Raw genomic sequence first — 16416 nt, forward strand, 5'->3', positions numbered from 1 at the left:
CCGCGGCCTGAAGAGGCGGGCCCCAAGCGCCGGGGGTTCAGGGGGTGGAATGCACACTGGGGCTGACGGAGCAGGGCGCACGCGCAGAGGGGCGAGGGACTGGGATACCCGCGCTGGGGCTGGGAGCGGGGCGCACGCGCAGAGGGGCGAGGGACTGGGATACCCGCGCTGGGGCTGGGAGCGGGGCGCACGCGCAGAGGGGCGAGGGACTGGGGATACCCGCGCTGGGGCTGGGGAGCGGGGCGCACGCGCAGGGGGGGCGAGGGACTGGGATACCCGCGCTGGGGCTGGGGAGCGGGGCGCACGCGCAGAGGGGCGAGAGACTGGGATACCCGCGCTGGGGCTGGGGAGCGGGGCGCACGCGCAGGGGGGCGAGGGACTGGGATACCCGCGCTGGGGCTGAGGGAGCGGGGCGCACGCGCAGGGGCGTCACGGGGTACGTCCGAAGCGTGGCCAGTTGGAGAAACCGAGCCGTGCTCTCAGTTTTGAGAGTGGTCGGAGCCGAGGAGGGAGCGTGGTGTCTGGGGCGCTGCGGACAGAGAGCGTAGCGTGCCGCTCCGGCGTGGGGGTGGTGACGGCTGCGGGACCAAGGGAGGAGCGAGCGCCTCGCCCAGTTCTCGGGGTGAGGCCGCAGTGGGGGTCGCCGCCGCGGAGTTTTGGAGCTGTTGGGTGAGTGCCCGCAGGCTTCTTGCCCGTAGCTCCTTCCCACCTGTCCCTCCGTCCTTTTCTCCTCGGGGCAGAGCCCTACCTTGCTGAAGGCCCGAAGGCCAAAGTGGTGTGCAAAAGTGTGCCCTAGCTTTGTAAAAGTTCTGGAAAATTTAGGTTGATTCCTGAAATGCCGAGGAAAATTAAAAATGACTTTTTTCCCTTTACCCGGTACAGGACTAAGTCACTCCGTGTCATCTAATTTGATTTCTACTTGAAATTGTCCTGTGTATGTATTTTCAGTGTTAAAATATAGTGTGTGCGTGCAGTAACTACAAAATAAGTAAATTTATTTCTAAAAACTTGTATTTAAAACGGAATTTTAAAATGCTTTAAGACTTTAAGGAATCTGGCAGCCTTTAGTTATTTTTCTAGTTTTTTTTAGATGGTTTTTGAAAACCAACAGTTTTGACAAATGACATAATTTTGTGTTTGGGGACATAAAGTTTTAATAGTGTCTGAAGAGAACATCTTCTTAAGTGTGAACTAGAGAATAAAACATCTATCTAAGAGACCTAATTGTCTTTGTACCTCTAAGACCTAGCATTGTGTCTGGCACATTGTAGACATTTAACAAATGTTTGCAGAATGGGGGAATGCTATTTTTAAATGGACAGACATGTTATATGAAGCCATTTAAACCCATTATGCCCACTATATGATCTTCACACATCTTTAGAACCTTTAGTAGACAGGCTTGCCTAGACAGTTATCTTTGAATACACCTGACCGAATCCCACCGGAAGAGCTTCTCTTTCATGAGATGGGCAGTGGGATTTCAGAATCTGTATTTTAACCAGCCAGGTGATTTTTATGCACAGCCAAATAAAGGATCCATCTGAAAGAAACGGATCTCAAGGATCTACCACCAGAATTGTACAACCAAGCTTCAAGAACTAGGCTGTGAGGATTTTGTGCACTAAATCATGGCCATTCTTTCTCTCCATGTTAGCTTAATTTCCTCTACTATATTAGTCTTTACTCCCAGAGTGGGATGTTGCTGCTTCTGGCATACAGACTCACCTCATTACATTTTACCATCAGAGAAAACTTGACCCCACTCAAATTAGAAAAGGACTAGAAGGATTCCGATTGATCTTACTGAGATTATGTATGCCAATCATTTTGACGCACAAAAAAAGATCTCAACTTCCATTTAGATCTCATGTCTAAAGTGAGAGAAGGGTGCCTGGGTGGCTCAGTTGGTTAAGCAACTGCCTTCGGCTCAGGTCATGATCCTGGAGTACCGGGATCGAGTTCCACATTGGGCTCCCTGCTCAGCTGGAGGTCTGCTTCTCCCTCTGACCCTCTGCTCTCTCTCATTCTCTCTCTCTCAAATAAATAAATAAAATCTTTTAAAATTTTTTTTAAAAATAAAGTGAGAGAAGATCAGTTCTCCAAGGGCCATCACATAATAATAAATAAATGTGGCATGGAGTGCCTTTTTTCTAATTTGCATGTGTCATATAAACCAGCAGAACCATAATTCCCTAATAATACTCATTAATATTGAGCACTTAAAATGTAAGCACTGTACTAAGCACGATATGAGTATAAACTCAGCTAATAACGAGTTAAATAGGTATTGTTGGATACCCATTTTACAGATGACAAAACAGAGGCAAAGATAGGCTATGTAACTTATCCACAATTACTCAGATTAAAAAAGTGGTGTACTGGGATTTAAACGCAATTTATCTGGCTTCAGAGCTAGTCTCTTCAATTCTTGTAGGGACTAATAACATACTGCTTCTCAAAAGAAAGGAATTGCTATTCCAATAAGGCTGTAGTTCTCAACCAGGTCCAGTTCTGTCCTGCGAAGATATTTGGCAATACCTAGAGACATTTTTGGTTGTCACAGCTGGGAATGTGGGTGCCACTGGCATCTAAAGGATAGATGCCAGGGATGCTGCTGAACGTTCTGCAATATACATATAGCCCACTATAGCGAAGAATTATCTGGCCCAAATTCCAGTAGTGTCCAGATTGAGAAAACCAGTCATAAGGGAAAAAGGGCTTTGAGCTGACCAGCTACCTTTTTTTTTTTTTTAACATTCCAGATGTTGATCTTCATTATCCTGGTGTGTATTTGAATTTCCTGTGGAGTGTTCTAAAGTTACACAAGCTTTCACTGAAATTTTTACCCCTTTTTTCCCATCTCACTACTGAAGCAATTCTCAGGAGGGTCAGATGATGTGCAAGGTGGGGAGGATGTGGTATATTAAGATATACACATTTTCATCTGTAGGAGAATTTTAAATTAAAACAAAAGTAATTGATTCTTCCAACCTCCCTTCTACTTAAAACCAGTGTTCTGATGACACAGTTTGTCCATTAGTTTTCTGGCTTCCTTCTGCCTTCCTCCCAAGTTAGTTAAATAAGCATAGGTAACTTACAGCCACTCTTTTGTACAAACCAGCTTGATCCTCTACCTACTTACTCCTTCCCTTAGAGACCCCCAGCAACTATGAAGACAGAATGAAACTGTGTAAAAACTGGCACTCTTTTAAGAAGATGCCTGGATACTTCCCAAATTATGGTTCTCCAGCAACATAATTGGGTAGCTTTTTATTAGTTTCTAAGGTTATCTTTTGGTGTTTTTACTTTACTAGAGATTCATTAAATTAAGTCACCTTTTTTTAGAAACACAAATTTGGAAAGGTTAAGCCATTCATAAGTTAGTTCAGTCAGATCACTGTTATCCCAGCCCTTATGTGAAATTTAACTCCCTTGCCAGGAGAGAAGTTTGCTGGGGTTTTTTATCTGTTTTTGTAGATAGGTCATGGTGAAACATTAAAAAGTGGAGAGAGGTTAAAATATGCCTGGATGAAGAGCCAAGAAGGGAAATGAAAGAATAGGATTTTACACAGCCTGCATGCAGTACTCAGAGTCTTTCACTAAAAAATTAAGAGAAAGGTACAATATGGTGGTGTGTGGTATCAAAAAAAAAAAAAAACACACCCCACATATTCGAAAAACTTTCCCAGGGAAAAACGATGATTGTCAAGAATAAAATATATTTTGGAAGACTATATCTAGCACAGGCTTTTATGTAACCATTGTATAATTGCACATGTAATATTTTCAGGATATCGTTATATATGAAGGTGAAATAGTAGTAATGGAGAAGGTAGCATAAATGGAAGAAATCATTTTTAAAGAACAAGTGGCAAAACCTAGTAGCAGTCATGGGACGCCTGAGTGGCTCAGTCGGTTAAGAGTCTGCCTTCGGCTCAGGTCAGGATCCCAGGGTCCTGGGATCGAGCCCCGCATCGGGCTCCCTGCTCAGCGGGAAGCCTGCTTCTCCCTCTGCCTGCCGCTCCCCCTGCTTGTGCTCTCGCTCTCTCTCTCTGACAAATAAATAAATAAAATCTTAAAAAAAAAAAAAAACTAGTGGCAGTCTGTGGGGAATAAATGATTAAAGAACAGCCACATGGATCTGAACTTGAACCATTAACAGAGCTAAGGAAGTTAAGGAAAGTGAATTTGGAAAGATTTATCAGCAAAATCTTGTGCCTTTACAGCTTTTTCATGGCCCATGGTTTTGTTAGTGAGCCTCTAAATGTCAGTCCAACTATGTTGTTAAATGTCGAAACAAGAGCTACAGAGAGACCAGGGCTACCCTGGGGAATCCAGGCTACGGTGGTCACTGCAGCTATACAAGGTTCTACCCTTCCACCATCACCAGAACCAGTTTGAATGGTGGCTATAATCAAATCTTTACCTTAGCCAATCCAACAAAGTTTTATTGAGTAAACAGCCTCTTTGGGTACTTTTCTTGATGTTAGAGATACTGAGATTTAAAAAAAAACAGACAGATCCTCCCTGCCTAAAGTTTACAGTCTACTTCCCATAACTGAGAAAAAGCACAAATACATACAAAAGATACCAACATTGCATAGCCCATAGCAGAAAAAATGATGTGGGAGTGTGTGTCAGAAAGGGGTTCATTCACTCATTTTTTTCAAAATATTGAGCACATACTCTCTGCCAGGTACTACTAAACACTGAACACAGAGTAAAGAACTCCACAGAAGAAGTGTCCCTTTTCTGGTTTACATTTTAGTAACAGAGGTAATAAACAAACAAGATACTTACAGACTGATAAATGCCGTAAAAGAAATAAGGTGATAAGAGGGAGTAACTAAGGTTAGGCCAGTCTTGGACTCTAAAGCAGATCCAAGTTTGAGGTGGTCCTACCATAGGCACTGCAAATGTACCATCCCTCAAAATATTTGCAGCTACTGTTGTAGAGGTAAATAGTCCCTAGTAACTAGTTTATAGGATTAACTAGGATTATAACTCAAGCCCATAGAATCACTGGAAATTTTCTAATTTCTCTTTAGTGCATACCCAGTTAATTTCCTGCAACATTTATGAAGATGGCCATTTCTTATGATGCTGCTTTTCAAAAGAATAGATCAGATTTTGTTGTACAGGTTTTATAAGAAAGATACCCAGAGGTATGAATATAAAAAGAGGGTTTGGTGGGGGTGGGGGTGGGGGTGGTTGTTTTCAGGCAGGAGAATTATTCAATAAACCGTGTGCCAGATATTTTTCTACTCTTGGAGATGGGGAATGAGAAACAATGACACAATGACCTTTTTTAACTATTTTTCTTTTTTTACATATATTCTATTATATATGAATATATAAATATATATTATCTATATTCTATGTATAAATATATATATCATCTATATTCTATATATATATTTATATATGCATGAAGTAATATGTGTATAAAAGAGTGATATAAAAATAGGAGTATGGGATTTCTGATATTTGATCCCAGGTAACATTTCGTTGAATATTCTATATTTCTCCTCTTTAGTCTTTACCAGTGGTGAATCGCCTCTTAAATAGAAGAATGGTAGTGGTGTTTAGGCATATTACACTTCTTCTTTGGAAGAATTTTGCTTTAAAAGTGAGTATATTCATCTGAAAAAATAAGGGGGGTAGCTAATACCCAATGAGTAAATATGTTATGGTAACTGATACTCTCTATTCCGGGATCATAGATTCAGAATGAGCATTTGGATCATCAAAAATCAATTACACACTAGAGTTAGGGAGCTGTTAGTATGTTCCTTAAGAAGGCGGATGATTGGCATATATATTTGGAAGTCCAGAAACCTACATTGGTTAAAGGTCAGAAGAGGAAGTAAGAATATCACTAATAAGAGGAAGTCGAGGCGAACATTTGATCACATGTGACAGGCATATGGGTTTCAGGAGGACACAAATACTGAATGAGAATGCAAACCAAAGAGAAGTCTAATGAGACAGGATCCAGCTTCCACAGAAATTGGAATAGCTGGGCAAAATGGGCTAGAGAACAGACACAACACACCAACACCAAGAAAGTTTGATAATTAACAACCTTCTGCCACAATAAAGTTGTTTCCAAATAGTTCCTTTTTGGTCAACAGAAAGCATCTTAGGGGGAAGAGCTGATTGGAGCAAAAGTGAACTACTGGGACCTTATCAAGATAAAAAGTTTCTGCACAGCAAAGGAAACAAGCAACAAAACCAAAAGCCAGCCTACAGAATGGGAGATGATACTTGAAAATGGCATATCTGATAAAGGGTTAGTATCCAAAATCTATAGAAAACTTATCAAACTCAACACCCAAAAAAACATAAGCCAGTTAAGAAATGGGCAGAAGACATGAAAAGACACTTTTCCAAAGAAGACATCCAGATGGCTAATAGACACATGAAAAAGTGCTCAAGATCACTTATTGTCAGGGAAAACTGCAATGAGATACCACCTCACACATGTCAGAATGGCTAAAATTAACAGCATAGGAAACAACAGATGTTGGTGAGGATGTGGGGAAAGGGGAACCCCCTTGCACTGTTGGTGGGAGTTGAACTGGTGCAGCCACTTTGGAAAACAGTATGGAGATTCCTCAAAAAGCTAAAAATAGAACTACCTTATGATCCAGCAATTGCACTACTAGGTATTTACACAAAGGATACAAAAATACAGATTCGAAAGGGTACATGCACCCTGAAGTTTATAGCAGCATTATCAACAATAGCCAAACTATGGAGAGAGTCCTAATGTCCATCAACTGATGAATGGATAAAGAAAATGTGGCATATCATATATATACAATGGACTCTCAGCCATCAAAAAGAATGAAGTCTTCCCATTTGCAACAACATGGCTGGAACTAGAGTGTATTATGCTAAGCAAAATAAGTCAGTCAGAGAAAGACGAATACCATATGATTTCCCTCATATGTGGAATTTAAAAAACAAAACAGATGAAGATATAGTAAAGGTCGGGGAGAGAGAGGGAGCAAACCATGAGACTTCTAACAATAGAGAACAAACAGGGTTGATGGAGGGAGGTGGGAGGGGGACGGGCTAAATTGGTGATGGGTATTAAGGAGGGCACTTGTGATGAGCACTGCATTTTATAGGTAAGTGATGAATCACTAAATTCTACTCCTGAAACCAATATTACACTATATGTTTACTAACTAGAATTTAAGTAAAAATTTAAAGAAAAAAAAAAACAGAAAACAAAAAGAATGAAGAAAAACGAACAGAGCTTCAGAGACCTGTAAGATACCATTCAGCACACCAACACACATGTAATGGGAGTTCCAGGAAAAGAGAGAAAGAAAAGGACAGAACAAATATTCAAAGAAATAATAGGTTAAAACTTTACAAATTTGATGAAAAACAATCTCTATATTCAAGAGGCTCAGTATAGGTTAAGTATGGAGAACTTCAGGTAGGACTGCCTTGCCAGCGCAGCCTCTTCCTCAACCATTCTTATTTGAAGGAAAGCTTGTTCCAAGCAAGGAGAATGTTTCTCAGCAAAAGAGGCCCTGGTTGTCCATTCAAACCAGATTCCCATCTATGAGAACTACCCCAACCTGACCAGTCCCTCTATAACCGTCACCCATTTGTATTTTCCCATAGCTCTGAGATCTTCTGCAAGCCCACCAGGTTGGTCTTAGGGTCAATGAATATTCAACTCACAGGATTATCATAAGCCATGCTTGGTACCAGTCTACTCAGTAGGACAGGAAATGGCAGCAGGGCAGCACCAGGTGCTGCTCTTGTGCGAGTCCCTGCAGCAACTCAGATGCAAGAGGACAAAACCCACATCGCATAGGTGTGGGAACCTCCCTGGCTTAGAAGCTCCATAGGAGCAATTCCAAAGGCAGAGCTTCCAGAGTCCCCACAAGAGGCCCAATTATAAGTGATGAGGATCACTGCCCTCAAGAAAGCCCAAAGTCTAGTTTCTTTGTCAGGTGTTTATAGTTCTCCTTGTCTGGGTGTAATTTGTCCATCAGGGATCATTTTTACCATAAGCAGTATTGCCTAGTAACACGGGTTATGTTTTTATCTGGTTGCCAGGAGAACATAAAAAGAGCCAACCAAAGGTCAAATTCTCATGCAGAATGGATAAAAAATGTAATACACTAAGATGCTTCCAGGACTCATTTACTTGTTTGTCAACAATAGAGACACACGAGATTGCTTGTCTACATTTTAAATATATATACACATACGTGTGTGTAAGTGTTGGGGACAAGGTTAGGGGACATTTCACTGTATATGCGTCTCCGAATCTTGGATGTAGGTAGGAATTACCATAATTTATAACCTTCTCTCTTCCTTGCTTCCTTTCCTCCTTAAACCCTTCCCTATGTAGTGATGGCACCAAGCATAAGCTAAGTACAGCTATTGCCCTGTTAGGAGGGCCTGACATCATCTTCCTCGATAAGCCATCTTCTGGCATGGATCCTGTGGCCCAACACTTCCTCTGGGACACAGTCTCATGGACCCATGAGTCTGGCAAGATCATTGTCATAATCACCCATAGGTGTGGCTTGTATCTTGATTGAGGGATGGGGAAGAGGGGAGTTACACTTGGTGCCATGGGCATGTGATTATGTCCAAGAACATAAGTTAGTAATGACCTTGCCAGGGCCTGTTAATATCCCTGGAAGAATTATAGTCTGTGATTCCTGCCAGAAGAAATACCCTACAGTTCTTAGATGAACTCTTTGGAACACTCTATCCAAAAAATGAAGAAGTAGAAAGAGATTGGAGCTCTTACTGCAGGTTTAAGCATCTGCCTCTTGGTTTCTGTTTTTATATTTTGACTATAAGAGAATGTAGTCAATAGAGGTCCCCTAAATCTTACATGGGTCCTAAATACCAGTCTTACCAAGAACTTGCCTGATTCTTTGAGGGTTCTAGCCTTCACCATGCCATGGTGAGCCTCTCCAGCTCTACCTCCCTCTGGTTCCTTATTTTCCCAGGATGGAAGAATGTGAGGCTCTGTGTTCAAGACTGGCCATTATAGTAAATGGGAAGTTCAAGTGCCTTGGCAATCCAGGCAAGGATCCAAAGAATAAGTGGAAGTGCATACATTCTACAGGCCAAAATCAAGATGGATAAGCAGGCAAAAGAGGTGCAAAAGCTGAAGATACTCATTGAAACAACTTTCCAGGTACTAAAGGTTAAGCATGACCCTCTCAATTAAGCTTCTCTTGAGCCCTAGTGTTCCCAAACTTTTCACGCCATTGATGTAGACATTAAGAGTTAGTAAGTAAGGCCCTCAGCCCCTCTTTGTCATTATGCGATTACAGTGCTTTCTTCTCCCTGTGATTCTAACTACATTCTACAAGATAATTCTTCCCAGCTATGAAATAATTACTCTTGTACCAATTATCAGTTCCAATATTTACGATTTCTCCTGGCTTAGTCAAGGTATGATCAAGAAACACCAACTAGGCCACAATGGTGACACTGAGCCACGAGGCCAAGCAGAAGCTGCAGCAGCTCCTTGAGGGTGGCCAGTTTGCCATCTGCGGGGGCTTTCTTCCTCTCGTGATTTACCTGGGATTCAAGGGTGGGGTTGCAGATCCTGGAATGCCTGGACCAACTGTTTTGAGCTAACGGGAATAAAGGTTATCTGGATTTGGAAGCAATCAATGGACAGGAACAACATGGAAGGTGTGCACTCTGGCTGGGATAGAGATGGGACATCGCGCAAATGTTCACCAGTTGAATGGCACAGGGCTCCTCTCAGATGAATCTGTGGCAGAATGGGACCTCAACTGACTTATTTATCATAGACTATATCAAAATACATGTTTTTAACAATGTTAAAAAAAAATGCTAACTAGCACTAACAGCTCTCTTCTCATTTTTCAGGTAGAATTTGTGTGAGGGACATAACTATACATACAGCCAACAGATAAATGTTTGCACAGTGCAGATGTCCCCTCTATGTAAATGGTAGGCCATTGTTAGAGATAACCAGCCTATATATACCCATGCCTTTGTCTTCTCTCTGTGGTTAATCATATCCCCATGGTTTGCACAGTGCCTAGCACACAGTAGATATTCAGTGAACTTCTGCTGAAAGCCAAGAGTGTGACATAATCAGATTTGCATTTAGAAAGACCAATTCAACTTCAGAATTTAGACTAGTGATATGTTTTTGTTATCTATTCCCATACTTGTCCTACCATAGTGTTTTTTCTTTTCTTACTCTATGTAATTGCTGGTCTAATTGGCTGTCTTTCTCACTTGTAAATTCCATTATGGCAAGGGCCATATCCTGGAGTAGAAACAAAATTGGAGCCTGACCCAGTATGGCAGTATGTTAGGGCTTGGCCAATCAAATTAGGTCAAAAGGGGGATGAAAAAAATGAAGTTCAGATGTCTGCCTCCTATCTGGCTTTCCTGGGATGAAATTCAGAGACTTCAAAATTTAAAAAAAAAAAATCCTCCACCCTCCAAAAATTTTTCATTTTAATTGTGATGGAATTGTCAGGATCCTAGTGCCCTAACTCCTTGCCGAGAGGATTATTTTCCTCCACAAGTAATATAAAAGGGCGGATCTTTAGCCTAGCCTAGGTTGTTACAAAAAGAGTGAGCCCAGCTGGGCATTTGTGAGCTGGCCAAAAGAAAAAGCTTCACTCTGCAACTTTTCTTTTTTCTTCCCATTTTGTGCAAACGTTTCTTACTGAAGCCTCCTACCTGTCCGTTCATGCTTTCTGCCTCGATGCTAGGCTCAAGCCTTGTTTTCCTCTTCTGCCTACAGTATCAGACAAAAACCAGTTTGCCCAGTGAGCACTTTTTAAGCTAAATTACATCATTAGCATAGTTCTGCAAATTAGATGGCCATGCACTTAAGTAGTATCCATGCCTACCTGAGATAGACTAGTATAGAGCATACTATTTTTTCGCGTTTTTTTCCTATAACAATACAATGAGTTAAAATTACAGTATTTAATGTTTTAGGTTGTTTCCTCCTTAAATTGTTTAGCTATAGAACAATGTAGACATGGTTTAGGTATAGGCCAATATGCTTAGCCATGTGACCTACATCAAAGTGGTATAGAAATTTAGGAGATAGAGAAAGAAATGGGAGCTAAAGCAGTCATGGAGGGCTTCACCAAGGTAGTGGGACTTCAGGTAGGTATTTAGAATGAGTGCCTTTTCCAGGTGACCAGTTTAATTTTCATTTACAGACATTATTTTGAGATACTATTATTTGCTAGGCACTATGCTAGGTGCTAAGGCTATAAAGATAAATAAAATGGGGTCCCTGACTTCATGGAGTTTACAGCCTAATGGGTAAGGCAGACCCATAAACAGGAAAAAAAATTAAAATATTAATTTATAATACTTCATATTTACTCCATTTCAATAGAACAATTATATTTCTTTCTGTTCTTTAAATTCTAATCTTATGCCCACTTTGGAATCATTCTCAACTCTCTTTCACTGTTTGTAACCACTCCCGCTCTATATCAGAGTAAAACCATTTCTCTTTGACTAGCTCTAAAATCTTCCGGCAAATGAGAATCCCATCTGTGCCTTCACACTTTCACACTTAGGGTCAAAAACTTTCAAAATAGCTTCCTTCTGCCTTCAGTCCCTTCTTTCTGCTGCTTGAACATTCTCTATCCTCATCCTTAACCCCTGTCTTCCAAAAGGAAAGCCTCTTTTGCCATTTTGTTCCTTGTTTTATTCTGCTTTCTGAGGGTATTATATAAAATCCAAATTTGAATCAAATAGTAAAGATCGACCACTCTCTCGGGCTGCTTCTCTATTTAAAGGGACCAAGTGTTTTTGATTAAATATTTTAAAAATACAACTAATCAAGGGGCGCCTGGGTGACTCAGTTGGTTAAGCCTCCAACTCTTGATTTTGGTTCAGGTCTTGATCTTAGGATTGCGGGATCAAGCCCTGCATCGGGCTCTGTGCTCAGCGTGGAGTCTGCTTGAGATTCTCTCTCCCTCTCCCTCTCCCCCTCCCCCCTGCACACACGCTTGTCGCCTGTATGTGCGCGCATGCACACACTCTCAAATAAATATTTTAAAAATACAACTAATCAAAAAATAACATTTAGATCAACATAAAGTGGTTTCTCACCTCATCCTTATGAATCGAAAATATGAGCTCTGTCCATATTTTCAGTGTGAAGTGAATTCCTGAATTTTTTTTTCAAAGATTGCTCCTTCTAGAATGCAAGGATCCCAGTGATTTTTTTTTAAGTTCAATTAATTAACAATATAGTGTATTATTAGTTTTAGAGGTAGAGTTCAGTGATTCATCAGTTGCATACAACACCCAGTGCTCATTCCATCACGTGCCCTCCTCCTTCATGCCCACCACCTAGTCACCCCATCCCCCCCCACCTCCCCTCCAGCAAGCCTCAGTTTCTTTCCTATGCTTCAGAAGTCTCTTACGGTTTTTCTCCCTCTCCGGTTTCATCTTGTTTTATTCTTCCCAGGTTTTTTTTGTTTTGTTTTTTACTAACCAGAATCATGCTGTATGTATTGTCCATGTGCTTTTTGGAGATGTCCTCAGCCTAGCACACTCCTTTTATCCATTTTATATTCCACAGAAATAGATGTTTGGGTTGCTTCATTCTGCTGTTATAATTATTCCCACTTTTGTGCACAAACTTGGGCACAGGGGCTGAAATTTGAGGGGAACAGTGTCAATTTGAGCCCTTGGCAATCTGAGGTGAAGGCATGTTGACTTGGCATTTAGCAGGTGGCAGGCCGTGCACGCTGACTCGGGCAGGAGGGCAGGTGGACCGTGAATTTGGGACAGGCCGATGGCATTGTGTGTGACAGAGACGTGGCTGGTTTTGCTCTTAATTTTTGTTTTTCTGGGAAACTTGATCTCTCCCTCTATTCTAAATGAAAGCCTTGCTGGATAGAGTATTCTTGGCTGTAGATTTTTTCCTTTTAGCAGTTGGAATTTATCATGCTGTTTTCTTCTGGCCTGCAGAGTTTCTGCTGAAAAACCCACTGATAGCCGTATGGGGTTTCCCTTGTATGTACCTGCTTTCCTTTCTCTTGCTGCTTTTAAAATTCTCTCTTTATCACTACTTTTGGCCATCTTATTTACTTTGTGTCTTGGCGCAGACCTCTTTGGGTTGGTTGTGTTGGGGGCTCTCTGTGCCTCCTGGATCTGGATTTCTCATTCCTTCCCCAGATTTAGGAAGTTTTCAGCTATTATTTCTTCAGACAAATCTTCTGCGCCCTTTCCTTGCTCTTCTCCTTCTGGGATCCCTATCATGCGACTGTTATGCCTGACAGTGTTGCTGAGTTCCCTGGGTCTATTTTCATTTTGCGCATTTTTCCCCCCTCTCATCTGCTCGGCTTGATTGCTTTCCATGACTCTGTCCCCCAGGTGGCTGATCCTTTCTTCTACTTCCTCTTGCTTGCTATTTATTCCAGATGCTCTATTTTTATTTCCATTTAGTGAGTCCAATAGCTCTAATTGGTTCTTTTTTACGTCTGCAAGCTCTCGGTGGAGGGTCTCATGGAGGTCCTGCAGTCCTTCCTCAATTCTAGCGAGCATCTTTATGAGCGTTACTTTAAATTCACTATCAGACATATTACTTATCTCCATTTTGCTTAGGTCTCCTACTCTGATTTTGTCCTGTTCTTTGATTTGGGACATATTCCTCTGTCTCCTCATTCTGTCTCTTGCGCTGTCTGTTTCTCTGTGTTAGGAAAGTCAGTTCCGTCTCCTGCACTTGAAAGTAGTGGCTTTATGAAGAGGTCCTGCAGTGCAATGTCTGTTCCCCAGAACCTGGTGCTTCAGGGCGTGTCTCCTATGTGTGTTGCCCCAGGGGTGTCCTCCCGTTGTGGCTGGGACGTGTTTGCCTTCAGTCCTGTTGTCTGCGATGGCTCCCTGCCTGTTGTGGGCAGAGTCTGGTGCCCGTGGTGTTAGTGGGCTGCTTCGGGGCTGCCTTGGGCTGGAGTTGAGTCAGACCAGGCGTTTGCCGGAGATGCAGGAGCACCAAACTGCAGGCCCTGTCCCTGTGTCGTCCTCGGAGAAGCTTCTGTTCGTGGGTGGGGCCTGCAGTCAGACCAGCTGCCTGCCCTCAGCCCACTGCTGGGGTCACAGTCAGACGGGTGTGTGCTTATCTTCCGCTCTCCCTGGGGCAGGACTCACTTTGGAGTGGTGCTGACCCTTGTCTGGGCCGCGCACACACTGCCAGGCTTGTGGCACCGCTTTGACGGGATCTTGCCAAGAGCGATCGGAGGGGATGGATCTGCTTCGCTGTGGCCTCTTGTCTGTGCCGGGCTGCAGAGAGTCTGTTCTGCCAGTTTTCGGGCTGCTTTCTGGGTTATTTATGCCGACGTGGGTGCTCTCTAGGCGGCCACGCGACAAGAGGTCAGCCCAGGGACACCCTACCCCGCTATCTTCCCAGCAGCCTCTGCTCAAGGATCCCAGTGATTTTTTAAAAACTTAGTTTGACATGTATGTGATAAAAACATTGTGCTAGAAATAGGATTGCATTATCCTATTTTTATTATGGTTAAAAAAACGCATAACATAAATTTTACCATCTTAACCATTTCTAAGTGTAGAGTTCAGTAGTGTTAAGTGTATTCACATGGTTGTGCAACCAATCTGCAGAAATTTTTCACCTTGCCAAACTGAAACTCTGTACCCATTAAAGCAATAACTCCCCATTTCCCTCTCCCCCCAGCTGTGGGCAGCTACCATTCTACTTTCTATTAATTTGACTACTCTAGACACCTCACATAAGTGGAGTGATATGGTATTTGTTTTTTTATGACTGACTTACTTCATTTGGCATATCAAGTTTCATCCGTGTTGTAGCAGGTCTCAGAATTCCCTTCCTTTTTAAGGCTGAATAATATTTCGTTGTACATATACAACACATTCCTCCCTCAGTGGACACTCGAGTTGCATCTGCCTCTTGGCTATTGTGACTAATGCCACTGTGAACATGGGTGTGTAAATATCTCCTCAAGACCCTGTTTTAATTCTTTTGAATATATACTCAGAAGTGGGATTGCTCTTCAACTTTTTGAGGACCCTCCATACTGTTTTCCATAGTGTGCCTGCACCATTTTATATTCCCACCAACACTGTACAAAGGTGAAACCCTATGATTTAAGGGAAGAGTTCTTACCAGAATATTACCTACTTCTTTTACTGTAAAACAGAGGAAGAGTTCTTCCCCTTTAAGTATAATAAGGAAAGGTCAAAAAATTAATTGCAGAGAAAAAAATACAGTCAAGAATAAAGTGAGAGAAGCACCTTTTTGCCTTGAAACTTTTCCCTGGTGCAAATACAGGGACACAAAACTGACTTGTACCTCTTTCTAACAGTTTTCCTGTTCCTACCTCTCTGCATTTTTATAGAACAGGGACAGTAGAATGTAGTCAGCAATGTCACGTGTGACTAGAAAAATAAATCTGCAAGCAACATGTATATATATTTTTTTAAATTAGGAGCTTTGACTTGGTTCCTCATTTGAATTGACTCTAGCCTTTGCTTTGGTTTAAAAAATACATGTGCCCAGAAATGGCCCTTGTTTCGCCTTATCCCTCACACAAAGCACCTCTTTCCCTTTTTCAGCCCCCTAAAGCATGAGCTCCAAGGGACGGTCCATTACCACATACCTAGCAAGGACTTTACCTGAGGAAAGGTGAGTGTGGTACCAGGCCCTCCTAAAGCCACAGGAGGTGTTTTGACCTTAGAGTTGGTGGATGATATGAAGCATTCAAATTCAGGCATCTGAGATATTTCAGACAAACCTGGCTCCATCAGAGACCATTTCTATTTTTCCCTTTCTTGGGTACTGTGTAAAGCCGATACAGTTTCTTTCCAGCTCTTACCATAGTAGTTTTATAGAACATGGCTTAAGACTAAATTATTTTGGCTTCTTAGGAGTTACTTGTAATTTGAGGGCATAGATAGATGAGTTCTGTTTCAGCAGGTGTGAGGTTTATAAATTCACAGTATCCTGGGAAGCTGACATTAACAGGGGTAGACGGGCAAAACATTTCTTCTCTAACTGGGATTTATTAGCTTCACAGGAAGTCTCCAGGTCCATGCAAGGTGGGAGTAAACAGAGCCTTTTCCCCCTTCTCTCTACCAACCCAGTATTTTTCCTCACCTGTCCCTTTGAGGGCCTTTAATAACAGTGATTTCTTCTGCTGCTTTGAAAGTATTTGGTATCGTGAAGTCAATCAAAGATGAATATGGATTAGAAAATTATTTCATGGGGCGCCTGGGTGGCTCAGTCAGTTAAGCGTCTGTTTTTGGCTCTGGTCATGATCCTGGAGTCCTGGAATTGAGCCCCGTATCAGGCTCCCTGCTCAGCGGGAAGTCTGCTTCTCCCTCTCCCGCTGCCCCTTCCCGCTTGTGTTCTCTCACACG

At 42.2% G+C, this 16416-nt stretch overlaps 1 protein-coding gene and 1 long non-coding RNA gene across 3 annotated transcripts; both read left to right on the forward strand.

The window, feature by feature from the left end:
- Positions 1 to 391: 391 nt before the first annotated feature.
- LOC123842524 (uncharacterized) lies at positions 392 to 16126 on the forward strand. 2 transcript variants are annotated; one of them, XR_006790433.3, is made up of 4 exons: positions 392 to 669; positions 5540 to 5632; positions 6138 to 6295; positions 15613 to 16126. It is a non-coding gene; the product is annotated as an uncharacterized LOC123842524 (long non-coding RNA). The 2 variants fall into 2 exon arrangements; XR_010411911.1 differs by lacking the exon at positions 5540 to 5632.
- LOC123842532 (mitochondrial import receptor subunit TOM7 homolog) lies at positions 9225 to 9834 on the forward strand. Its single transcript, XM_045871825.2, has one exon. The coding sequence runs from the start codon at positions 9481 to 9483 to the stop codon at positions 9637 to 9639; it is 159 nt and encodes a 52-aa protein (XP_045727781.1). The 5' UTR covers positions 9225 to 9480; the 3' UTR covers positions 9640 to 9834.
- Positions 16127 to 16416: the final 290 nt, after the last annotated feature.

The sequence above is a fragment of the Mirounga angustirostris genome, unplaced genomic scaffold, assembly GCF_029215605.1.
Source record: "Mirounga angustirostris isolate CCGP_5_RB_7025 unplaced genomic scaffold, mMirAng1.0.hap1 SCAF_5, whole genome shotgun sequence".
Taxonomy (NCBI): domain Eukaryota; kingdom Metazoa; phylum Chordata; class Mammalia; order Carnivora; family Phocidae; genus Mirounga; species Mirounga angustirostris.